The 23210-nt window shown below is 42.9% G+C and overlaps 6 protein-coding genes and 1 long non-coding RNA gene across 10 annotated transcripts; 2 read left to right on the top strand and 5 right to left on the bottom strand.

Annotated features, from left to right (window-relative positions):
- The first annotated feature begins 48 nt into the window (after positions 1 to 48).
- On the top strand, positions 49 to 1170 carry LOC124202783. Of its 2 annotated transcripts, none has more exons than XM_046599206.1 (5): positions 49 to 153; positions 214 to 419; positions 497 to 601; positions 782 to 876; positions 950 to 1170. In XM_046599206.1, exons 1-5 carry the CDS (start codon positions 78 to 80, stop codon positions 1092 to 1094), a joined length of 627 nt encoding a protein of 208 aa, XP_046455162.1. In that variant the 5' UTR covers positions 49 to 77; the 3' UTR covers positions 1095 to 1170. The 2 variants fall into 2 exon arrangements, with proteins under 2 accessions (XP_046455162.1, XP_046455161.1); XM_046599205.1 differs by having other exon boundaries at positions 944 to 1170.
- Positions 1166 to 4011, bottom strand: LOC124202777 (cell wall protein DAN4-like). Of its 2 annotated transcripts, XM_046599199.1 has the most exons (8): positions 3485 to 4009; positions 3395 to 3422; positions 3189 to 3327; positions 3023 to 3116; positions 2811 to 2941; positions 2620 to 2734; positions 2094 to 2549; positions 1166 to 2003 (listed from the first exon to the last, which is right to left on the bottom strand). In XM_046599199.1, the coding sequence occupies exons 1-8, from the start codon at positions 3759 to 3761 to the stop codon at positions 1363 to 1365; spliced, it is 1881 nt and encodes a 626-aa protein (XP_046455155.1). In that variant the 5' UTR covers positions 3762 to 4009; the 3' UTR covers positions 1166 to 1362. The 2 variants fall into 2 exon arrangements, with proteins under 2 accessions (XP_046455155.1, XP_046455154.1); XM_046599198.1 differs by having other exon boundaries at positions 1166 to 2549; positions 3485 to 4011.
- A 545-nt stretch (positions 4012 to 4556) lies between these two features.
- LOC124202780 (aldo-keto reductase family 1 member B1-like) lies at positions 4557 to 6520 on the bottom strand. Of its 2 annotated transcripts, none has more exons than XM_046599202.1 (7): positions 6443 to 6520; positions 5944 to 6059; positions 5695 to 5862; positions 5515 to 5631; positions 5255 to 5452; positions 4978 to 5184; positions 4557 to 4919 (listed from the first exon to the last, which is right to left on the bottom strand). In XM_046599202.1, exons 2-7 carry the CDS (start codon positions 6025 to 6027, stop codon positions 4728 to 4730), a joined length of 966 nt encoding a protein of 321 aa, XP_046455158.1. In that variant the 5' UTR covers positions 6028 to 6059; positions 6443 to 6520; the 3' UTR covers positions 4557 to 4727. The 2 variants fall into 2 exon arrangements, with proteins under 2 accessions (XP_046455158.1, XP_046455159.1); XM_046599203.1 differs by lacking the exon at positions 6443 to 6520 and adding an exon at positions 6389 to 6442.
- Positions 6521 to 6572: 52 nt separating this feature from the next.
- On the top strand, positions 6573 to 6868 carry LOC124202785. The gene is made up of 2 exons (XR_006878332.1): positions 6573 to 6665; positions 6738 to 6868. It is a non-coding gene; the product is annotated as an uncharacterized LOC124202785 (long non-coding RNA).
- A 49-nt stretch (positions 6869 to 6917) lies between these two features.
- Positions 6918 to 9349, bottom strand: LOC124202778. Its single transcript, XM_046599200.1, has 11 exons — positions 9221 to 9349; positions 8936 to 9161; positions 8828 to 8868; positions 8648 to 8764; positions 8471 to 8578; positions 8365 to 8406; positions 8025 to 8293; positions 7768 to 7950; positions 7530 to 7653; positions 7337 to 7460; positions 6918 to 7267 (listed from the first exon to the last, which is right to left on the bottom strand). The coding sequence occupies exons 1-11, from the start codon at positions 9251 to 9253 to the stop codon at positions 7089 to 7091; spliced, it is 1446 nt and encodes a 481-aa protein (XP_046455156.1). The 5' UTR covers positions 9254 to 9349; the 3' UTR covers positions 6918 to 7088.
- A 990-nt stretch (positions 9350 to 10339) lies between these two features.
- Positions 10340 to 11816, bottom strand: LOC124202782 (aldo-keto reductase family 1 member B7-like). Its single transcript, XM_046599204.1, has 6 exons — positions 11672 to 11816; positions 11424 to 11591; positions 11243 to 11359; positions 10981 to 11175; positions 10717 to 10923; positions 10340 to 10654 (listed from the first exon to the last, which is right to left on the bottom strand). Exons 1-6 carry the CDS (start codon positions 11738 to 11740, stop codon positions 10463 to 10465), a joined length of 948 nt encoding a protein of 315 aa, XP_046455160.1. The 5' UTR covers positions 11741 to 11816; the 3' UTR covers positions 10340 to 10462.
- A 2031-nt stretch (positions 11817 to 13847) lies between these two features.
- On the bottom strand, positions 13848 to 15512 carry LOC124202779 (lathosterol oxidase-like). The gene is made up of 5 exons (XM_046599201.1): positions 15260 to 15512; positions 14737 to 15203; positions 14480 to 14663; positions 14241 to 14413; positions 13848 to 14138 (listed from the first exon to the last, which is right to left on the bottom strand). The coding sequence occupies exons 1-5, from the start codon at positions 15414 to 15416 to the stop codon at positions 13926 to 13928; spliced, it is 1194 nt and encodes a 397-aa protein (XP_046455157.1). The 5' UTR covers positions 15417 to 15512; the 3' UTR covers positions 13848 to 13925.
- Between the last annotated feature and the right edge of the window lie 7698 nt (positions 15513 to 23210).

The raw sequence follows: 23210 nt of genomic DNA, 5'->3' as shown, positions 1-23210 counted from the left end.
TCCTGTTGGCCAACCGGATGTGTTCAGCTCATACGAAATGCAAAGGGATCGATGATTGTTGTTTAGAGCTCAGAGCGATGGCTGCCTTTCACTTGTTACTCATTGCGTTTCATTTGCTGCTGATTGTCGACGGCCAGCTGGACCAAGTTGACGGTAAGGTTGAAACAGATCCTCATTATTATTCCTTCATCATTTATTCACGACATGTTTTAGAGGAACCCAGCGCCGTCACGTTAATACCAAGCGATGAAGAAATCATCGTCAGAAAAGGTCAGACTCTTTTGCTGGTGTGCCAAATTCAAGGTCCAGCCGTCACGAATTGCTCCTGGGAGTTGAACGGCGTCGTGCGGATGCTGGACAACATCACCATCGAAAATCGACTAGTCAACACGGAACATTATGGAAAGTGTCGAATTGCAGTAAGTCGCTGGAGCGAATAGATCCGCGTCGGTTATGATGTATTCGCATGAGATTATTTGATGTGTTATGTGCATAGATGAAGGTGACGCCGGAAGATATTGGCCAATGGACGTGCAACATCTTGACAGACGCCGTCGACGCCCGTCCCAAAAGTGCCACCACCAAAGTTTCCCTCTTTCAAGTGAGCGTCTTATATGAAATATTCAATGTGTTCTCCTTATTGTCCCATTTTCTCTTGATATAAAAGGCCCAGTGACTTATTGCACAACTATCTGTGATCTAATAATCTCAACAACTCCTTTATACCTCCCCCGGAAGGGAATGCTAAGAATTTATTATTCTTGTCTATTTGACACCTTAGGGGAAGCCGAGGACTATTGCCGGACTGGTCACCATCGTTCTTATAGGCGTCATTATCTTGGCTACGTACGTCATCAGTTTTACCCTCTTGAAAATGTGAGTCGAAATTTGATTCAAACCTGTGAAAAAGTTACATATCCAATTTTTGAATTGTATTTGACAGTTGTAGGTTTGATCACGAGCGAAATTTCAAAGGAAAAAATAAGAAAAAGGTCTCGAAAAAGAGATTGGTGTCGGCAGTCAGTCGAGGCTCGTCAAGAGAAAGTAGCGACCAATTTGAAGAAGATGTTGTCATGACAACAAACCCAGCATAGCCATCGATCGCTATCCCTGAAAAGAATAACTTGTCGAGAGAGGACAACACTGAAAATAAACTCGCGACGGAAACAATTGACGTTGTATTTTATTCATTTCAAAAGTAGTCATTGATACGAAACAGAGGAATATATAACTTGCTGCACTGCAAAACAATCGGCGGTCCCATTATTGATGATTTGTGCACTGGTGGATTTCCGTTTGTTGACAAACCGGGACCCCAGTCGCCAGGACGATATAATATTGGATCTTTTTTGGGTTTTTTTATTATTCCAAGGTGGTTGGGGTTGTTGACGTCGTTGATGATTGAATAATTGATGTTGTTGCAATGTTTGCAGCCAGGCTGGTGATGTCCGTGTCGGCGGATTTTTGTATTCGGAATATCAAAGGGACGGGCAGGACGTCGGGCAGATTGAAAAACGGTTCAAACTTTTTCGGGGCCCTGGCCGACGTCGGTTTTATCGACGTCGAGGCTGGTGTTGACGGCCCGGTTGCAAGTGACGTTGATTCCGTTGCTGTTGAAGTCGACCGTGCCGCCAAAGTTGTTGGATGTCGAGAAGTTGGATGACGAATTGGATGATGAATTGGATGTCGAATTGGCGTCGAAGACGTCGTCCCAGTTTCTATTGTCGTCGATTCTGTTGTTGTTGTCGTCGATGAAGTCGTTGTTGTCGGTGTCGCTGTTGATGTTGTCGGTGTTGCTATCGTTGTTGTTGTTGTTGCTGTCGTCGATGGCGTTGTCGTTGATTCTGTTGTTGCTAAAGCAGTTGTCGTCGACGGTGTTGTTGTTGTTGCTGATGTTGTCGGTGGTGCTGTCGTGGATGGTGTTGTTGCTGCCGTTGCTGTCGTCGTTGATTCTGTTGTTGTTGTTGCTGAAGCAGTTGTCGTCGATGGTGTTGTTGTTGTTGATGGTGTTGTTGCTGTCGTCGATGGTGTTGTTGTCAACGGTGTTTTTGCTGTCGTTGTTGATGTCGATTCTGTTGCTGTTGTTGTTGCTGCTGTCGTTGAAGCAGTTATCGTCGTCGGTGTCGTCGATTCTGTTGTTGCTGTCGATGGTGATGTTGCTGTTGTCGTTACCGTCGATTCTGTTGTTGATGGAAGAGTCAATAACGATTGAGCCATCGCCAGAGTTGACGAAGTTTCCGACGTCATGGAAATCGACGTCGACACGTTTGCGACTGTCGGTGTCGACATGACCAATTTCCGTTTGATTTTGACGATTTTGACGCGATTGGTGACGGTCGAGTTGATTGGCAAACCCCTGGGCGTTGGCCGACGTCGCGTTTGAAAAGGTCTCGCACTTGTCCAATTGGAAATTGAATTGTTGACATTGTCCATTTGTCCGATGCTGGTCGTTGTCTTGAGGGGCGGCGGCGGCTCTTCGGTCGAGACGGGCGCGGTCGATTGTTGTCGAGCGCAGCAAAACTTTTTCTGGCCACTCTCACATTTCCCTCCTGTCAATTCAATTGTTTTTAATATTGTACACGGCGTTTAAAAATGCAGTAATTGGTCATATATATGTACCGCCGTCGCCGGTGGGAGATTTGTCGGCCACGTAGTCACCGAACCTGCAGGATCCCAAACAAATGGGCGCCTTGCCCACCCAGTAGCAGGAAGAAGATGAATTGCCGTTCGTCATCTGGGAATGCGGAAAATGAGATCATTAGTCATTGATTATTAAACCCGAATAAAATAGTATGTATTAGAGCTGGTACTTGTTTCACGGGAGCAGCCTCTGTAGTGCTGCTGCTGCTGCTGCCGGAATGAGTGTGCACGTCATTTAATGTGTTATTGGTGCCGGAGCCTTTGCAGCAATATTTCTTTTTCCCGACAATGCACGTGGATCCTGTAAAAAATAAATGAATAGCAATGTACTATACTTGCAACTTAATTTAAGGTCAAAGATATTGGATCGGGATTATAGTACCGTTGGCTGTACGGGACGTGTTCACCATGTAATCACCTTCCAGGCAGAAGCCTTTGCAGTTTGGGGACTTGCCGACCCAATAGCAATCATCTTTCTAAATATGTGATTAATAAACATCAACAGCCGGGGGGAATATAATACCAGGGATCAAACAACATCTAGCTACCGTGTCTCCTAATAGGAGTTGTCCTTGTGTCGACGACGAGTTGGTTACTTCAATTACGTGTTGTCGTTTCACATGGTGAAGAGCCACTGCTTCTGTTCCGTTATTACTCGATAAAACAGCACCACCCTTGCAACAATACCTTTTAAAAACATATTTTTTCGTTAAATTTATAAATTTTCCGGTAGAATTTGTTTTTAAATTTGTACATTTTCTTGCCAATGATGCAGCCGTTTCCTGAATCATCAAATAAATGTTAAAATTGAAATAGAGAAAAGACAATTAATATGCGCAAGTACCGTCGTTTTTCTTCGATTCGGAGGCGACAGTTTCTCCCGCCCGACATTTTCCATCGCAAATCGGCCCCTCACCCGACCAGTAACATTCGTTAACCGTCGAAACATTTCCAGCCTTCACCTGGGTACTATCCACAGCATCATCTGCCGCACGCACTAAAAGCAAATGAGTCAGCAGCAGCGGGAGAAGAAGAATCCCGCACTCCATGTTATTATACACTTCCAAGTTTGATGCTCTCCAACAAAACACTCGCGTCGAGTCGAAACTCTTCACTCTCATTTTATACTACAACCCAACTACTGCTGCTGGCTGTCATCAATCTTCGGGTGGTTAAACCCTCCTTCTTTATGCACTTTCACAAGAGTTGGGTTTTCTTTCAGACGAGAGGTGCGGCTTGAATTCACCAATTCACTGCGCTCCGTGAATAATAAGACTGCGGTAACATCCCTATACTACTGCTGCTGCTGGCTGATTGGTATTTACAGCAGTGGCTGTAGTTCCTGTTGAGATCAAATTTCAATAACAAACACGCAGTGAATTTTTTAAGGAAAAAAGTTTTCTCCGGTGAAAGTTTCTTACGAAAAAGTTTGTGTGACCAATTGGGCTAGAAGATAATCACAAGTTGGTAAATCGGTTCAGTGCGAGATATTCCAGATTCAGTGGGTGTCCAATCGTTAATAACAACATGCCCGACCGGCATAGACTGTCCACTATAACTCACATACAACTCTCTCCCTGATGAGCACGGAATTCTAAACGACTCCTACTGCACATCCTTTTGTTTTTCTTAGCGGACGATTTCCCTTTTTTTTACTATTTGTAACATCAATATAGTGCAATAATAACTTGGCTTTTCTGGGGCTGGCAGATAATGACGGAAGCGTGCTCACAGACCCGTTGTAAAGTTCCATTTCGGTGCGTCGTTCTGGTCGTTCCCAAGAGGCATCGGCGTGAAAGCATCATAACGGCAAAACTGACTGCAAATCACTTTTGTGTGTGTGCGCGCAACAACTTGTTAAATTCTACACTTCAACTGGCGGCTCCCTCGACAGTTACGAGTCGGTTTCTCTCTCGGTAGCCAAACAATATCTTTATTTAGCCCACAGCGCAATCTACACAACTGGTGCAAGTGGGGAGGACCATTGTTAACATGCAGAATAATATTTCTTTGAAACCCAATAACAAATTTGCTAGCAAACTAATGACGCAAGGGGTCTTGGTGGTAAATTTCTCTGAAATATACCTTTAAAATTCAATGCTAAAAGGGAAATCGGGGCTGTCGTTCATCCAGGTGACGTGGCAGAAGCGGCCATTGCAATCCAGACTGTCAATGTACTGCATGTCACTTTCTCCAATTTGGAAATCAAAAATGTCAAAGTTCTGCTCGATGCGAGTCTTGGTGACTGACTTTGGGATAACAATGACACCGCGTTCGACCTGCAAATAATTCAAAGTTTAAACTTGCGTTCAATTAGGACAAGTTGAACCAAATTACTTGATAGCGAATCAACAGCTGCGCAGTCGATTTCTTGTAATTGTCGGCAATGGCTTTGATTTTCGGGTCCGCCAACAGACTTGGATCTTCAGGCTTGGCCCATGGACGATCAGGAGAACCCAGGGGACTGTAAGCGGTGATATGAATGTCTCTCTCCTTACAGAAATCAATCAGTCGTTTCTGATTCAAATAGGGATGACACTCGACCTATTCGTGTTTAGATAAAAAGCAATGGAATTAAAGGAGATCCATACTAAAGATAAATTCTCGAATTCACCTGGTTGACAACTGGCTTGATTTTACAATTATCCAAGACATGTTGAATCTGTTTACTATTAAAGTTTGACAAGCCAATCGAGCGAACCAGTCCTTGCTCAACACATTTTTCCATAGCACGCCAGGTATCGACGTGGTCAGCAGACTTGTACAACAATTTGTCATTGTCGTCTTTTGGGAAGAGCTCTCCTTCTTTATCCTTAAATATAGAAGAAGTTTAATTAAATTGAATCTTAAAATGTAAACATAAATATTACATACAATAAGGGAAATGGGCCAGTGAATGAGATACAGATCCAAGTAATCTAATCCCAAAAGACTCAAGGATTTCTTCAGTGCTGGTTCCACTGATTCTGGGCTATGGAAAGTATTCCAAAGCTATTCAAAAAGAAAACCATGATAGGAAAAATACATGTGTTTGCGTTTAACATGTTACAGTACTTTGCTGGTTATGAAGAGCTCCTCTCTTTTAACAACACCACTTGCCATTTTCTCGGTCAAGGCTTGGCCAACTTCCGCTTCATTCTGGTACACAAATGCACAATCAAAGTGTCTGTAGCCAGCATCAATAGCATCTTTGACTGCCTGGGTAACCTCACCAGGTTTTGACTATACAGAAAATAATAAGTTATGTAACAAAATAAAATTTATGCAACATTTGAGGTTATTATGCAACAACCAACTACTTACTTTCCATGTGCCTAATCCAAGAATAGGCATTTCGTGACCATTATTCAACTTGACTTTGGGAACCTTTTCCGCTGAGCTGGCCATATTTAAATTGAAGATTTCTCTTGAAAGTTAACCTAACATATCAATATGTAGAAATTTAGTGGACATAAATTAAAATACAAGCTTAATCAGGATCAATTGGACTATGAATAACAAAATAACAAGACATAAATGGCTTTGAATAACCATAGATAAAGACCACTGCTGGCGACAGTTGCCCATGTTAATTCTCTTGTGAAGATAACAAATCAGTGGTCTTTATCTATGCTGTAACCACTGTAACTGTATAACTAGTGCTACCTGTAGCCCACAGAGCAGAATGTTCTAGATATTTAATTAGTTATAAATGTAAGATAGATTAATTAACCAAATTACGTAAAAGCACGTATAATACGTTTCCTACCACAAGAAAAACAGAGAAATGAATACGAATGTTAGATGATTAGCGAACGTTTACCGGTTTTACGATTGACAGGTTGGTTTCGTGGCTTTTCGAGAAGGAATGACACAACGTTGTTTTATCGTCTACAAAAGCAGACTACTTTTTCAGTAACCATGGCAACATAGCGATCTGGCGCCAAAAAACCTAATGTTTTTCATATTCAAATGAGGAAGATTCATCGAACAGTTCGTGAAGGCAATAGATTGACGATGGAAAATCCATCAACCCTTATTCATTGGTAAACCTATTTTGAGCCTATCTACCTGTGTCCACACTTACTCATATACTGTAAATTAATTCTTGTTTGCAGAAGCAGTTCTTGCTTACAGAAGACAGTCGGAACAAGATGTTTTGAGGGAAAGGCAAATGCGAGATAAAGTCTGTGGCCTGCTTGTTCCATCCCCATCAAACTGCAGTACTGCTAGAGATGCACCTCTCATATTTCCATGATAACATGACGAGTTGTATAAACCAATTGACAGAACCCACATTTTAAGTGAAACCAGAATAAACCCAATTTATTAAAACGAATGGCATAAAAAACCAACTAAGCAATAAATATTAGTAATAATAATAACGCTATTAACGCAAATTTTTGTAACTAAACCCACAAAAAAATTTCCCATGTGAAATGAAGGTGCGAGGGTGAGGAAATGTACATTTAATTAGAAGGAGGGGTTTTCCAATCGGCGCTGGACGTACGCTTATTAAAACATTCACGTGGAATTTCAAACATTTCATTTAGGTTTGGATCTTTAAAGAGTATTTCTTTTGGGAAAATCTGGTCAGGATTGATGTTAGCTTCCACTTGCTGCTTTAACGGCACTATAAGATTGGAACCTGAATAATTATAATAACAGATTTTCTGTAAGTACTGAACGGCAAAGTTAACCAATTTTTAAAACTTACTTCTAGCCCAGGTAGGAATAGTTTTTTTCGGCCTGTACCACTTGTCGGGTGAGTCATCTGCGCGCAAATCACCGATATCATAGTTGTCGGGATTGGAAGGTTTTCCATTTTTGGTCACGTGCACCTTGGAAAAAGAAACGTCGATGCATTTAAACGCAATCCCAAAGATTCAAAGACATGCTCATTTGCATACTGGCGTGATCTGGTAGTTTAAAGTGAGAGACGAAGACAGCGTGAAGGTGGTGTTCATTGTGGAAGGTCCTGCAACTGCCACATCAGCGACAGCGCCAGTTTTGGCTTTTTCAACCTCAGTTTGCCTGAAGAATTAAAACAAGTTTGACATAAAATACTTGAAACGTTAGAGCAAAAACACATTTGACTTTGAAACCTCAAGAAAAATAAACGTTGCCACTTAATCACCAACGCCTTACCGTTTTGCCTTCTCTTGGTTCCCAGCTTGCATTCTCTGCTTCAAGTGGGCACTCCTTTCTCCTTTGTCCTCTTGTCCAATCTTTGCAAAAAAAAAAAAAAAAAAATTCTTCGTCAACGCACGCTTCGCTCGGAAGGCAGGGGAATGCCTTGCCAAGGCACGCTTCACTCGACCATCGTGTTTCCTGCATTAGAAATACGACATAATGAAATGAGAACACCAGCTGAGGTGACGAACAAGGTAAATAAATGGACGAACCGTTTTTGTTCCTTGGCTTTCAAAGACTCTTTGCACTTGCGAGCAGCCTCATCTTCTTTTCCCTTTAACTGCTTTAGTTTCAATTCCTTGCGCTTGAGCTTGTTCTCTCCGGTGGCTTTAGTAGGCATCACTCCCACTGGCTTAGTACATGTAAACGTGCCAATATCTGGGACTATATTTGCCACCGGTTTTCCTCGAGTCATGCTCACAAATTGGTTCGATGTTGAACTGACAGATCCAGACGACCCAGAAGCAGTAGCGAAACTAGACTATCAAATGAACAAAAAATTTCAATAATCTACAAATTGAATCAAGTAAACGATTATTTTACTAAGCTTACTTTGCTTGTTAGTGTCGTAGTATTTGGGTTGTGAACGTTGAGCTATAATGAAAACAAATTTAAAAGTTAATCCAACGTAAACAAAAAGTATTGGATAAGAACTTACGCTTTCAGTCGTTTCGTTGACAGTCGCACTGGCCAGTAACTTATTACTAGCAGCAACGTTATGTTTAGCCTTGTCCACACTTTTCCGTGCCAAAATTTGAGTTGTAGTCTAATTTTGTAATAAAAATTAAAAAAATAGCAGATGAAAGAAAAAAAATGAGGAAACCACCAAACCAACCGGTCTTGTTGATTTGTATCCGGCGTCTTCGAGTTGTTGATCGGTCAGCCGATGCAAAACGACACGAGCTTCACGAAGAATACCCATCGTGCCTTTTCGACTGGGTTTTGAAAGATCCTGAACAGCAGATGATGCAATTATCTAAATGGTCATTTAGAATAATTTTGAATTGAAACTTACATCAAGTTTTCCATGGTTGGTTGGTGCATCATAACCGCTTGCTTGTTTAGAATGAGGAGTAGAGTCAGAACAAAGCAGGATAAAGGAATTGTCATCAAATTATCTTACCATGGGAGCTAGATACAGCAGTGGTGGATGCAACAACAGCAGAGGCTGAACTTCCTTCGACAGGTTTTCTCTGGACCAATTCAAAGTGACGAGTCGCAGTGGACACTGCCTTAGTATGAGTGGCAACAGCAGCAATATTTATGGTATTGTTTCTCCGGGCAAAAACTTGAACTAAAGATTCATTTCCCTTTGCTGAATACATTTTACTAATTTTAGAGGTTGCAGTCTGTAAAACAAGCAATTCTTTAACAGGTCTAGAATCATTTTCATAAACTCATTACTTACAACGAAGGCCTCGCGCCTTGGTCGCTCATCCATTTATGAAAATTGAGTGTAATGGGAAATGGAGTCAACTGAAACTGCCACAAACACAAGAGTGGGGTTAACAAAATCACCCAGAATGTCTCCTAAAACACCACTTTTTTTTAAACAAAGGTTCCCTAAAAATGAAAGCTAAAAAAGTAAACATTCCATATCAAAACTTTGACATTTGACTGGACCCCCGTGATGTGACCGATCAGGCACGGTCTAACACTTACGTTAGACCGTGGATCAGGCTACAACCAAGCTACAACAACAACAAGAGCAGACTACTTTTCAAAAAGTAACCATGGCAACAATGGGTTTGGCGCAAAAAAAAAAAAAAACGATTTGGCGCCGAAAAAACCAAAACCTTTTCCTTGTTTTTCATATTCAAATGAGGAAGAATCATCGAGTCAAGTAGTCATTCACAGTCAAGTCATCCACGAGACAACCACGCTGTGTAGATTTGCGAAATCAGTTTAAGTTCGTTAAAAGAAATCAAATGTAATCAGCTGACTTTTAACCACTTTGCAACTTTTCAACTAAAACTTATTTGGTGAAATCCGTGAAGTACGTAATTTCTCGTGTGTGATAAACATTATTCACCACGTGTGGAACACACACTTGCAGTTATTACTCAAGCTCTTGATACTTAAAAGTGAACATCTATGTAGTGAAATTGCTTAGTTTGAATACGCTGAGTTCTGCAATGTTTCTTCTTGAAAACCTAAGACTGACGAGTCCTGTGATGCCCTTTCCTGTGTTTGACGAGTTCCTGGAGCCTGGAATGGTATGCATCATACTTTAATACTTTTAGAATTGTTGAGATGTGTGCTAGTTTGCCTAATACCCATGCTGTTTGTTGTTTTTGTAGCATATCAGCTGAGACCAGTTTCAACGGCAGCCCTGAAAATGATGCTGTGATCCTAGCCGAGTTTGTCAGGGTAAGGTAGGCCAAAATTGCATTCATTCTTCAAAACAAGGTCTCAGTCTGAGATGAACAATTCCCATAACCTCCACCATTCGTCGACTTTTCTTTATTTGGGAATAACTCTGTGAATTTGTTTATCTGAAGAGAAAACAACTAGGTTAGGCCACTTGTTTGAATATCAAATCCATAAACCTTTGTATTGAAAAAATTATCAAATTCTAATTCTATCCCATTATAATAACAATCTTTGAGTTAATAACCAACAACTGTCGACAACCTCCAATAATATCGTTTTAAAATTCAACGTTGAATGGATAGAATGGGTGATCTTTAACCCAATCAAGGGCGCAAACTCGTCCATTGCAATCGAATGTTTCGATGTACTTGACATCCTCTTCAGTCAATTCGAAATCGGTACAGTCCAGATTATCAACGATACGTTCTTTGGTAACCGATTTGGGAATGACTACTACACCACGCTGCGTCTAATAAAACAAAAGGCGAATTAAATTTGCGTTGCAACACTAAAATTTGCTCATTTAAATACTTGAAAGCGCAAAATGATTTGAACTGGCGAACGGTTGTACTTTTGTGCCAATTCTTTCAATTTTGGGTCTTCAAAAATGACGGGATCTTCAGGCTTGGCCCATGGTCTGTCGGGTGAACCTAGTGGGCTGTAAGCTGTGACGACTATGTCGTGCTCTTTGCAGAATTGAATGAGTTTCGAGTTATTCAAGTATGGGTGGCACTCGACCTAAGATCATTTGTTGTTTACATTTTTGAATTGAAACGTTTCAAATTGACATCGAACCTGATTCACAACCGGTTTGATTGTTGCATTTTCCAAAATTCTCTTGAGCTGCAGGCTGTTGAAATTTGACATTCCGATGGATTTTGTCAGACCGAGTTTTGCACAGTGTTCTAAACCTTTCCACGTTTCCAAGTAATCAACATCAGAGAAGATAAATTTCCCTTCATCATCTTTTGGAAAGAGCACAGTGTTCTCCTAATTTGTTTTCAAAAAGATGACAAATGAGTTGAAATTTGAGATAAAATCTTAAAAATAGAATCACTTGGTAACCCATCGGCCAGTGAATGAGGTAAAGGTCCAGGTAGTCGAGCCCCAAATTTTTCAGACTTTGTCGAATAGCTTCTTCCACCTTGTTGAAGCTGTGAAATGTATTCCACACCTGAAATTTGTAATTGTTGAATATGAGAATTAGCCACCTTTTTTAAATCAAGATAAATGTCTACCTTGCTTGTGATGAACAAATCATTCCTGGTGACAGTGCCATCGTCAATCTTCTGCTTGATTCCTGCTCCGACTTCTTCTTCGTTTCCATAAGCGAAGGCACAGTCAATGTGCCTGTAGCCAGCAGTGATGGCTTCAACAACTGCTTGCTTCACCTCGCCAGGCTTTGACTGTTGTTATTGGCACCCGAATCAAATCAAATATTTTTGAAAGATGAAAGATTAAATCAACTTTTTTTTTGTATTTATACCTTCCAAGTACCCAATCCGACTATTGGAATCGTGCAACCATTGTTGAGTTTGACAGTTGGCACAACCATTTTTGTTGATAAAAAATTTATAATGTTCCGCGTCGTCCAGGGTTGCAACGTCGAATCTTATATTCTTATGTTTTTTATTTCTTTTCAAACATGCGAAATTCTTTAGTTAAAAAAAAGAATCTTTTGATTTCAGATGTAAAACCCGACTGGTCCAGCCTCTGACTGGTTTTTGTATTTTTGTAAAGAAAGGCAATTGTTGAAAGAGGAAATGTATACTGCCCGACGAGAGTTTGACGTTTTGGGGAGACAGCCATTTTGATGAGATTTCTTGGTGGGTGGGTAGATGTGATCAAACAGGCGTGTCACGACCTATAGGGTCCGGCGGGAGCACAACAGCAGCCAAAAATAATAACCATAAAAAACAACAACACCCAAACAAGGAGATGGCGTGATAGGAGCCGTGCGCGCTGCTGCTGGTAACAAGGGCCCATAACAAGGTTATATACATACAGGCGATGATAATCTCTCTCTCGGCTGGTTGGTCCGGTTCAACTGCTGCGCCCGTTTGCGGATGGGCAGTCACGTTGCACGCAGCTCTCAAATCAAAAAGGCGAGAGGGAAATTGATAGAGTCAAGATCGTCGTTTTCCCCCCCTTTGAGTCGTCACTTGGATATTTTTTCGAGCGCTTGACAGGTGTCGGTGGGCTGTTTCTCACCAACGCCGCCAGGTTTTTAAATAATCCCGCGCTCTTTATTTTTGGTATTTTTCTTCTTCACGATGGATTTATGCGCCCGACGGACGGACGGCCGGCAGTGGGCAAGGGTCCAGAATTTTTCGGGAGCCAAAACCAGCCAGCGTAATTTATAGTGAAAATAACAATAATTCAAAAAGGAGAGAAGAAAAAAAAGAAAAACAGATGCGGTTTAGAACGTTGGTGGTGGTGGTGGGATTAGATATGTGTGGAACGCCCGAGTTTCTTTTCTGCGTCGACTACTATATTTATAGATGTGTATCTTTCTTGCCACTTCTTTCTATCCTGTTTTCAAGTTGAAAAAATCTCTTTATTATGCGCTGATGCATGAAGGAATATAGCTGTCACTTTTCGAATCCCCCCCGCTTGATTCAAAGGTTGAGATAAGCTGACGAATACATTTATTATGCAACGGGACAGCGTGATATCCCGTTCTTATATTCTCTGGCGTCGAAAAGCTTTTTCTCTCTCTCTGCAACCATCGGCTTAGATGTGTGGTGGGCAACCCAGCAGGCTACTAAAGCTCCTTACAGTCTATTCCATCCATTGTGTGTCGCGAGTTGTTGGTTGTTGTTGCTTCCTTCCATCCATCCATCCATCCGCATGTATAGTCTAAAAGCCGACGAGAGGGGTGGAGTGCACCATTAGGCTACTGCTGCTCTAGGTGGAGAAAGAGATAGGATCATGTCAGTGTGAAATGTGTGGCAACTTCTTCGTTTTATTACATTTGGACATTTGGGCGAGTGGAAGGGGGGCCAGAGATTTACGAGTCGACACCGACAGATGGCTCTGTCTGTCTGACGGCCTTTTTTCGCGTTCCGGCGAAAAAATAAAACCCAAAAAAGAGAAAAAAATGGGCGGACGGGAATTTCTCTCTCGGTGATGATGGATTTCCATCTTGATAATTTCCCGTCTTATTCGGGTGGGGCTGCACAAGTCGACATCTTCCGCACGATGAATCTTTCTCCTTCAAGAACACTCGAGTGTTAACAGTTGAATATCACGCTCTCTCCTCGTCCGTCTGTCCGTTCGCTCCTTGGTTTTTTTTCTTTTTTCTTTCCCGAAAGATAATCAATCAGTCGCGTAACACTCGAGTGAACCGGATCGCGTGTTGTTGCGAGAGTAGCCAGTCAGTCAGTCAGCAAAAACCCACTAGAGGGTCGTTGTCTCTTTTTGGCCTCCTTCTTCTCCTTCTTGTTTCACATTTTTATCTTTTCCAGACGGGATTAATCTTTTTCTCTTTTTCTTTTTTTTCATTTCATACACATGCGCACACACACACGCCATCACCGCGATTTGAAACCCGTCAGTTTGTTCAAACACGACAGGTGAATGCCTGTCCGACTCGATTAACGCAGACGATAACGAGGCCTCTCTCTTTTTGAAACGACATTTGCATATTATAAATGATGGAATTCATTGGCGCGAGTGTTTTAATATTTTTTGAAATGAAGCGTTTACACGATTAACTGTATTTTATAGTAGGAACTTGATTATTTTTGACTCTTTTTGGTCCTTTTTTTGACGTCGGATCTCTTCAACTCGTAGGCGTATTGGTTGTTGTCATAGGCCAGTGGATTCTCCGACTCACGCTCGGCAAGGTCCTGGGCCAGCTCGCCTTCCGTCACCTCGTCCAGGGATTTGCCCTGGCCGTAAAAGAACTCCTCCCTGTAAACGCGGTCCTTTTTCCGGTACGTGCCGTGCAACTGCCGAGATGGGACAAGAGTTCGATAATCAACCAACGGCATTTTTGAATATTTCACGCTCGGCATTGTCAATGATGTAAAATAGGAATCCCGACTTTATACCTTATCCCAGTATTCAATATTAAATCCGAAATTGACGTGAAAGTATTGATGGTGGTTGTCGTGGAAGATGCAATGCGGTTGCCATGGCTGCCACCAGTAGGCCTTGAAATTGATTCCCGAATGGTCGATGATGCCGTGGTAGTAGGTGTAGAACAGCAGGATCGTGATGGTGACTGGTAGTAAATCATTAAACAATCAATTTTCTACCCAGCTGCCATGCTATCAAAATTGGTACTTACTCCAGTGGGTGGGGACTAGGAACATGGGCGAGATGAGGATGCATTGGAAAAATAGAAATTCGGCTGGATGGATGGCCGTCACGGAAAAGGCCGTCGGTTGCTTATAAGTGTGGTGTAATTTATGAAAGTGTTTGTACAAGAAAGGCATGTGGAAAGCCCTGTGACCCCAGTAGGTCAAATAGTCCTGCGCCATTTGAAATTTATTTAAAAAATTTGCATTTGAAAAAGAATTGGAAATTGGGAATGAAATGAATTACCTGCCAGATGAAGATGGCTGGCCACTGGAGCACAGCCCAGAGGTATCCGTAGTCGGCGTAATTGTAATAAATGTAAGTGTCTCCGCCGTTCATGATGTAACAGGACATGATGCCCGACAGGATGGAGCCGAATAAAAGCGACAAGGAGCCGAGCAGGATCTCGTGCCTTTCCAATTTGGGCGAGAGCCACTTGGTCGGCTGACACTTCCATTCTTCGGGTCGGTCGCGTTGACGCACGTAGTAGTACCAGTGCAGGAAACCGCCGACTCCGAAATACGTCACATACGAGACGATGGTCGCCGGGATGATGTAAAGCGACAGGTCTTGCAGTTTGTAATCCTTGAGCGAGAAATCGCCGTAAATCGACGAGTCCTCTTGTTCATCACTAGACGACATTGTGCTGTTGTTGTCTTCTTGTCCGTGACGCAAATATTTGATAAAGTGCACCAGGATCAGCAGCCAATCGCCTTTTTGATTAAAAATTAGAACCGAATTTTTGGATTAATTGTTAAATTGAAATTACCGTGAATGGAAGATCCGAGGATGAAAACGGCGGCTGTGGCGATAAAGGAGCCGATGAAATTTGGTAATTTGGCCCAGACTTTTTCGAATGTTTTATTGTAACGCTCAGACCAGGTGACGGCCATGGGATCGACAGCCATCCGGTTTTGGATGGCCATTTTGTGTCGTTCGTATATTTGCCGACGACTTTGGGAGAAAAGAGAAAAAAAGTGTCCCGACAGGGCCCCCAAATTGGAATAAGGAACGTCTCAAGGATAACTGGCCCTTTTATATCAATTTGAGATTTGTCAAAGTCCAAAAAGCTTTTCACGTCCGTCTCTCTCTCTTTGTTCAATTGTGGTTGATAGCGCGAGATGCAAATGATTTTGAACTTTGAATCCCCCCCAACTCCTTTTTCTTATTGAAATTGTCTGCAACTTGTTTTATTTTGGTGCGGCCGTACTGTATACACCTTTCGGTACACGTACACCTTTTCTGCTGGCGTAGCGTTACTTTTTTTTTTCGATTAGATAGTATTGAATTTACCTGTTGATTTTTTTGTGTTTCTCCAAGGGGCGTACATATGAGGTGGTATATACGTTTTTGTTTTGAAATGATTGATTCTTTGTAACCGGTTATTTCGGCCTCTTGACACACGGCCACGCCATCAACCGATTAACTGGGAAATGTCTGTATATCCTTCGTCGAATTCAACCAGAAGAAAAAGAAAGAAAACTATTGGCATCTGAAATGTAATGAAAGTAAACTTTAAAGTCGCATCCAGTTGACGAGTTATTTTAACGAGCGATCGTGAATGCCGAGCTTTTTTTGGGTTGTCGTACACGCTGCAGCTGTTGTTGTTGGTGACCGTCTTTAATATATTCGTGTCGTCTGTTTGAGCTTAAGATTGTTTCCGTCTTGACGTCTGTGTGTAAATATATAAATACCTGGAAGAAGAAGAAGAAGGCTGTGCGTCGTCGTCGTCGAAAAAGAGCTGAAGCCAATCGTTAAATAGCGTTGATTAGTGATTATTATATAGGCTATATATCGCAGGCTGCTGCTGCTGCTTTTTACTGTTGTTGCGTTTATTTTACGCTGCAGACAATATAAAAGTAGACGAGTCTCATAAAAAGGCATCAAAGTCTTGGTGGTGCTGCTGTTTTCTCACTCGATCCGCGTCGGATTGAACGACGGCCATTTAAAAAAACCAGACACACACAGCCTTTTTTATTTCCCGAGTTTTAAAATTCTCCTTTTTTATTTTCTGTGTGCGAGTCACGCACCAACTTTGCCTCGTCTTTTATTTTTTCGTCTATTATCTATTGAGGAAGTGAACACGGCAGACAAAGGTGAATCGATCTGTAATTTGCTCTTTGATTATGATTTGTTTGTTGCCACATGACGCAATGTGTCGAATTGTAGAGTGGCATCTATTGAAGAGATTGGGGAACTACGCTCAATTAATTTGTTGCAAGACCTTGTCGAATGGGCCCCAGAGTCTCCAGCTGGGCGGTGATTATTATTATTATTATGATTATTGTCCGTCTGTCGTGTTTCTCTCTCTTTTGTGTGTGTGTTGGTGGAAGAGGATGACATTGAGCTGTCGGCGGTCTAGTCAAAAATATATTTAGACTGGGCGATGAAAGGGAGAGAAAAGGGGGCCCCCCTTTTTGAATGGAGCTGCGTCACGCGTGTGTCTTTTATTTGTCTAGTTATACACACACACAGAGAGAAGGAGAAAGAGATTTTGAGTGACAGGCCAGCAGCAGCTAAAGTCTCCCCTCCCGGCTGCTCCTGTGGATGGCACGTTGCCTTTTTTGCGGCTGTCTGTCGTCCATTTCTCGTGTGATTTGTGATGTGAATGTCAAGTCGAAACAGTTTGAGTGAGTGACGGCCAGCGATGGCCATCTTGACGTGGAAAATGAGAGAGACAGACAGACAGACGTTGTGTTGACCTTAGAGTAAAAAAATATCCATTTCTCTGCCAACAACAACAACAACCACAACCAGCTATAGGAAATGTTGTTCTTTTTTTATTCCGCCGAAAACTGTCAATTTTTTCTTTTTACGAAGCTGCTGGGCGATGGCAGTTGCGTGTCAGGGGCGGACAGCTCTGATTGCTCGCCCGTCTTGCCCGGCATGATGTTGAACGCGCTGGACTGACGTTATATTTCTTTGATATCAAAAACTGTCAGCCAAAAGGGAAATTGGAGCGGCGGCAACGCAGCAGACTACCATCATTTTTCGCTTATTCATTTCGATCGTTCCTTTTTTTATTTATATTTTCTCCCGTCAGCCGGAATTTTTGTTACATGTGTATAGTATCTACTACTGAATGCAAATGAGAAATGGTTATCGGTTAATTGACAGCGACACGGTGAATTGACGAACAACAAGTCGATTTTTCTTTCGAGATTGGACTTTTTTTTCTGATGTTTGGCTTGTCATCGTCAACCCGAAAAAGGCGGTTTGAGATTTCGGCCATTTTTGTGTGTGTGTCAGGGCGTGTCCTCGTGTGTGCAACTACCAACTGCGCTTCTGCAGTTGTGTTTCTCTGCAATGCGATGCCATATAGAAAAAAGAAAATAACATCTCAGACAGTGAAGCATTGATGGAAACTTTTTTCCTCTCTCTAAATGTATAAATACAAGTTTCTACCTCTCCCTTTTTTTCTCTATACTCTTGACGTATACACACACGTATATACAAAATGCCGACTGGCAGGGGCAAAAGTTTTTCTCTCTTTTTTTATTTTTTTTTGCGTCGGGCCCTCATCGCTCAACAAGACGGATCGCCCGTCCAAAGTCGGTCCGTCGATCGTCTCTCTACTGCTGCTGCCCCCGGTCGTCTCTGTCGTCTTTTGCCGCTTTGATTTTGTGTTTTTCTTTTTACTCCATCCATCCATCGCAGTGAAACAAACAAACGAAGCAGTCGGCAACATTTTCTCTGATATTTCTGCAAAGGGATGCCACTGATTTTTAAGGGGGTCTCGTAATCAATCGAATAATAATTCGAAACATGAAAATATAAAAAAAACACACAAGAGTTGGTTCTTCTTAGCTTCTAGTACTGGCTGTGTGTTTTGTTTCAACTGATGGAAGATTTCTCTTGTGGCCCTCGATGGACTCATTAATACTTGTCAGATGGATGGATGGGTGGATCGTGGTCGTCGTCTCTTTTTTTGTTTCGTCTGCTGCCTGGGCGGCCCTTTTCCATCTTGTTGTTTCCATTTTGTTGTCTATTCCGCCAGTGTTGCAGCAGCAGCTCAAGATGGATGGAAGGGGCCCCCTTTTGTGTGTCTTTCTGCCATGCGGATAAAGTTCGATGAAGAAGAAGAAGAAGAAGCCCGTTTTGGGTTGTTGTTTTGGCTGGGCAAGAAAAAGAAGAAGATAATATCCCGACTCGTCTGTTTCTCTCTCGTTCTGAAATGTGTTGCCAGCGGCCATGAAGAAACGAGGCACAGATAGATACGACAGTAGCAGCAACAGGAGCACAGCAGCTAGCGATAAATTAGAGTGTGAGAGAGCAGAGCAGCAGAGGACGGGCGTAGCCGCCAGAAATGGGCAGCAGCAGACGGACGACCGTCTATAAAAAGCTATACATAACACAAGCTGAGGCAGGATCACCCCCTCCAATCTTCTTCTTTCTCAAAAATATAAGGAGCTCTATAGGAGCGGCTTCATTAGTAATACAGTAGCGTCTTTTTCTCCCTGTTGCTGCTGATGCCCAGCGAGTCTGTGCATAGATCAATCGGGCATCAGAGAGAAAAAGGGAACGCAAGTGAGTGTATCATTCATCGTCGGCACATTTTCTCCATCTGACAAGAGAGAAAACAGCAGCCGACAGTTTCTCTGTAGAGAGGAGAGACAGACAGACAGACGGATCTCTTTTGTCTTGTCTTGTGTGCCTGTCTGTCTCTTGTCTTGTCTATAAAAGCACAAAAAAGTGGCTGCCGCCGCCGTCTTCTTTTACCTGTTGGCTTTTTGGACGGGATAGAAAGACGGGAATGGATGGGGCGGACAGGACGCTGCGCATAATAATGTGGCCGTCATCAGTTTTCTCTCTCAGCTTCGCTGGATGCCATTTCACCAGCAGCAGCTCAATCTGTCCGTCTTGTCTCAACTGTCGATCGCCTTCGCGTGCAGAAACAGAACCCAACACACACACAAAAAAAGTTCAAGGCTGGAATTGTTTTGTTGTTGCCAGCGCATTCCCGTCAGCCAACCAAGTGGAGAAAAAGACGGACAAAAGATGGATCGACGTCCATTCCGCTAGATGTCTCTTTGCCCAAATTTCTTCTTATTTTTATGTGATAAGGAAAAAAATGTTTCTGCTGGACTATCCGTCCTTGGATTTGTTCTTTTCCCTTTTCGGCCGGTTTTTTTAGAAAAATACCAGGTTGTATCCAGTCATGATGTATGGCTTCCTGCTGTTTATGTTTTGTGCGCCATGTTTCTAGTCTAACTGGAAGGCTAGTCCCTTGCGTGATTGTCCCTGTGTCGTCTTATAGGAATGGGCGCTGCTGCTGTCATTTAGCGGAACCGCAAACTTTGATTGAGGCGCCGACTATGTCGTCGAATATTAATTTCCTTTTTTGATAAGAGGACAGCCCCCAAACTCTTTTTCGGATCCATTTCGCTGAAAGGGCCAATTCCCACTGTGTGCGTTGCAGCAGCCGAGTTTTTTTTTTTACGACAGCGGCAACGAGCGACTCTCGACGTGTTTATAAAAAGAAAATTTATGTCCGTCCGTCTGTCGGCTCTTTTTTTCCAAAAGGGTCCGCGCGTTTTTATTGGTGAAAAACGGGACGGCTCGCGCCTTGCTCACATTTCCGTTTTTTCCAGAAAGAGTCGGCAACCGTCAAACAGATCACACTGGGCTGATAACGATGAGGGACTTGTTGAGGGTCGCCGGCGGTTGGAACAATTCCAAGATTTATGAGACACACGTTCTTAGACTATAATATTTGATACATTTTTCCCCCCTGCGGATTATCAAAGTATTATACACAGACATTTTGAGATCCATTTTTCAATTGGTGGACGATGGGGAGACACTGTGTGTGTGTCGTTGGGTTAAAATAACCGAATGATGGATAAGATGTATCTAGTCGACATGTTGTTGTCCGTCTAATATTCGAAATATTTCATTTTCTTGGAATGTTTTGAAGATATTCCCCAACTCTTGTGTAGAGGAGGAGGAGGCCGTGTCTGCATATAGCCCGAGGTGAGTTTGATTGTCTAAAAGCTATTGCTGCTGCTACCACGTCGTAACATTTTTGTGATGTATAGCGGCGGCGGCGGCGTCCGTGTCTAAGCGGCGGCACTTGTGATCTCTGCTGCACCGTTGGAGCCTTTTTTCTTGGCTGGGCTGTTGTCGGGGGGAATGATGAATCATGACAGATTCTCTCCATCACAGTTGTATAGATTCCCTTCATGGCTCCTTGTGGTACGTACCGTAGTCGTTTTTCTTTTTCTTTTTTAAAAAGAGGCTTTGATTGAGCCTATTGAGTCGAGCAACGTCTTGATTCCCTTTCAGCGCCTTCCAGGCTCTTCTCTTATGGTCGAGTGGATGAGGTGACGGCACAGGGGAAAGTATAAAAACTCACCACAGCAGCTGTTCTCATTCACCATCCATAATAGACAAAAATCAATAAATAATCAAAGCGAAAGATATTTGACTGCCAGTGTCCAGGCACCCCCCTCAAAAAAATGACCGGAAATGTGTACACGGTCGACTGGATCTAAATTACACGACTCGCACAATGACCGCTCGATGGATCATTTTTCTTCAAAAACACAATGGGACAATCTAAAAACTTGTCGTCATCTTTTGCTGGGGTGGCGGCATGTCACGATGGAGCTAGACCACCTTGATCGTTTGTATCTCGGACAAAAGAAGAACAAAAGAAGCTTCTCTTTTCCGATTCTTGTCGGGGGGTTACATGACGAGGCGTAAAAATCAAACCTTTTTCGGCTCTAGGAAAATGTTGAAGAGTCATGACAGGTTTCAATTCAGCCGCGTGACTGAAACAAAAAAAAATCCTTGGGCATTTTTCCGACTGTGTCACTCGCCGCCCAAAAGAAAAAAATCCTTTGGCTTTATTCATATTATATTTATCGAGACAATGGGCCCTCTGTGTGTCGGTTGAATCCGTTTTAATTGTTAGCAATTTTGACCACCACCATTGCGCCGAGGCACGCGCATCAAATCAGCGTAAACTTGTGACTAATTGTTCATCGGGTGACAGCATCAACTGGGTGGTGGGTTCTCTTTTTGCCGCTGAATATAAAACAAACATTTGCTGGTTGCCGCCGCAGCAGTTGTTGTCTATAAATTTTATTGTTGCCAGCGCAGCGCATCAGAGAGTGGCTCTTTGATTTTGTCGCCGATGTGTGGGTGGAACAACAAAAGGAACACGGCGCCATTGTCTCTCTAGAGTAGTAGGCGTTTGAAAGGAAGAAAAGTTTTTTTTTGTTCTTGTCGTCTAGCGCAATCTGCTTATAAAAAGGAAACTTTTTTGACGTTGCCGCCGCCCCCTAAGCTGCCCGGAGAAATTGCTCAGCAGCGGCGGCACAGCCACTCTGTTTTCTCTCTCTCAAATGCATCTCCAGAGGACGACAGCAGACCCCCTTGTGTGTATACATATATATGTTGCCGAAAAAGGGTGTGGTGGTGGTGGTGGAAAGGGATTTTTGATGTGTCGGGAGATCGTAAAAAACCATAAAGTGCCGAGCGCACACGCGGCGCGTCCAGGCGGCGGCGGCAGCGGCACACCAGTGCTGGTGGATGGGTTATATCTCTCTTTCTTCTTCTTCTATAAATATAAACCACAGCACTAGACTCTTAAGAAGAAGAGCCTTGGTCGCTCTTTATATTCTTTCTTTTTTACTTCCACGAATTTATGGCCGGCCATTTCTCGCCTGGTTATTCACTCTTGACAGGGCCGGCAACAACGCCACCATATCAAGAAAAAGAAAAGAAAAGAGAAACGATTTACAGTTTGTTATAAAAATGCACACGCCGCCGCTCTTGTTTTGTCTTTGCCGACCAGCTTTTCTTCACCCAACACGAGAAGAATTGACAGATTTGAGCAGCCCCTTTTTGTTAATCCGCACCGCCCGGACGGATGTGTGCAGAATTTCTCCTTTTATCTCTCAGACAATTCCGACAATCTTCTTCTTTTTGTTTTGTTTTTAAAAGCTCCTGGTTCCGTTACGGCCAAGCGCTGACAGGTGTGATGATTGGGGGGCTTATATGACCACGCCCATTAGACTATTTCCGGCTTGTCAACACTGTGCCGAGATTGAAATCTTCTTCTTGTTTTTTATCGGCAGACGCCATCTTATTGGTGAGGTGATGAATGTTTTGTTTCTCCGTTGCCTCTATAGGAGAACAGGAGCAGCTAGGAGCCGTTAGTTGTCATATATCTAAGAGGAAAAGGGAAGGACGAAATAACGCGCGTGCCTCGGTCGCTGCTGGCTGCCGCTTGCGGGAATGTCGTCGTCGAAACGACGAGCTCAATAAAGTTTGCCCAGAAAAGAAAAAAAGAGGATCTTAAACTAGGAGGAGGTCATAACTCGCCAGGGCGCTAGGAGCCGGCGCACAGCTTAAGTACAAGACGATGGAAAGAAGAGGAGGCGGTAGAGAGAATGGAAATAGACCCCTGTCCTCCTCCTTCTCAAATGGATGTGTGCAGCAGGAGCAACACTGCACTGCTGGGGGATGCATGGTGGTTGTAAATTTCCCGTCTTCTTCTTTTGGCCGCCAGCAGTTGCCGAGCTACAAAAACCCAATGGCCGCTCCATCTGTCGCCGCTGGGGCTGTGGTGTAACATCAAATAACTCTTCCCACACGCGGACGTCGTCGGTCGCCAAGAGAAGAAGGAAAAGAAAAAGGTTCTTCTTCTTCTTCTTTTCCCTTTTAGCTGCTGGGCTGTTATATATACACTGGGGCGATAAAAGAGAAGAGAG

The sequence above is a fragment of the Daphnia pulex genome, chromosome 9 (genome assembly GCF_021134715.1).
Source record: "Daphnia pulex isolate KAP4 chromosome 9, ASM2113471v1".
Classification (NCBI taxonomy): domain Eukaryota; kingdom Metazoa; phylum Arthropoda; class Branchiopoda; order Diplostraca; family Daphniidae; genus Daphnia; species Daphnia pulex.
Note: the sequence above shows the minus strand (reverse complement) of the source record. Positions and strands in the feature narration are given on the sequence as shown.

What these genes read in the sequence shown, in the direction of transcription:
- LOC124202778 (XM_046599200.1), bottom strand. Translation starts at nt 9,253, where the DNA reads ATGGATGAGCGACCAAGGCGCGAGGCCTTCGTT. An exon ending in AACCAAGAGAAGGCAAAACG is followed by an intron (nt 7,654 to 7,767) that starts GTAAGGCGTTGG and finishes TTAATTCTTCAG; the next exon opens with GCAAACTGAGGTTGAAAAAG. An exon ending in TATTCCTACCTGGGCTAGAA is followed by an intron (nt 7,268 to 7,336) that starts GTAAGTTTTAAA and finishes ATAATTATTCAG; the next exon opens with GTTCCAATCTTATAGTGCCG.
- LOC124202777 (XM_046599198.1), bottom strand. Translation starts at nt 3,761, where the DNA reads ATGAGAGTGAAGAGTTTCGACTCGACGCGAGTGTTTTGTTGGAGAGCA. An exon ending in CGAATCGAAGAAAAACGACG is followed by an intron (nt 3,423 to 3,484) that starts GTACTTGCGCAT and finishes TTGATGATTCAG; the next exon opens with GAAACGGCTGCATCATTGGC. An exon ending in TGCATCATTGGCAAGAAAAT is followed by an intron (nt 3,328 to 3,394) that starts GTACAAATTTAA and finishes TGTTTTTAAAAG; the next exon opens with GTATTGTTGCAAGGGTGGTG.
- LOC124202783 (XM_046599205.1), top strand. Translation starts at nt 78, where the DNA reads ATGGCTGCCTTTCACTTGTTACTCATTGCGTTTCATTTGCTGCTGATT. An exon ending in CCAGCTGGACCAAGTTGACG is followed by an intron (nt 154 to 213) that starts GTAAGGTTGAAA and finishes GACATGTTTTAG; the next exon opens with AGGAACCCAGCGCCGTCACG. An exon ending in ATGGAAAGTGTCGAATTGCA is followed by an intron (nt 420 to 496) that starts GTAAGTCGCTGG and finishes TTATGTGCATAG; the next exon opens with ATGAAGGTGACGCCGGAAGA.
- LOC124202779 (XM_046599201.1), bottom strand. Translation starts at nt 15,416, where the DNA reads ATGGCCATCCAAAACCGGATGGCTGTCGATCCCATGGCCGTCACCTGG. An exon ending in CCTCGGATCTTCCATTCACG is followed by an intron (nt 15,204 to 15,259) that starts GTAATTTCAATT and finishes TTAATCAAAAAG; the next exon opens with GCGATTGGCTGCTGATCCTG. An exon ending in CCTAGTCCCCACCCACTGGA is followed by an intron (nt 14,414 to 14,479) that starts GTAAGTACCAAT and finishes ATTTACTACCAG; the next exon opens with TCACCATCACGATCCTGCTG.
- LOC124202782 (XM_046599204.1), bottom strand. Translation starts at nt 11,740, where the DNA reads ATGGTTGTGCCAACTGTCAAACTCAACAATGGTTGCACGATTCCAATA. An exon ending in TCGGATTGGGTACTTGGAAG is followed by an intron (nt 11,592 to 11,671) that starts GTATAAATACAA and finishes CAATAACAACAG; the next exon opens with TCAAAGCCTGGCGAGGTGAA. An exon ending in ATTTGTTCATCACAAGCAAG is followed by an intron (nt 11,360 to 11,423) that starts GTAGACATTTAT and finishes TACAAATTTCAG; the next exon opens with GTGTGGAATACATTTCACAG.
- LOC124202780 (XM_046599202.1), bottom strand. Translation starts at nt 6,027, where the DNA reads ATGGCCAGCTCAGCGGAAAAGGTTCCCAAAGTCAAGTTGAATAATGGT. An exon ending in AGCTCTTCATAACCAGCAAA is followed by an intron (nt 5,632 to 5,694) that starts GTACTGTAACAT and finishes CTTTTTGAATAG; the next exon opens with CTTTGGAATACTTTCCATAG. An exon ending in AGCTGTTGATTCGCTATCAA is followed by an intron (nt 4,920 to 4,977) that starts GTAATTTGGTTC and finishes AATTATTTGCAG; the next exon opens with GTCGAACGCGGTGTCATTGT.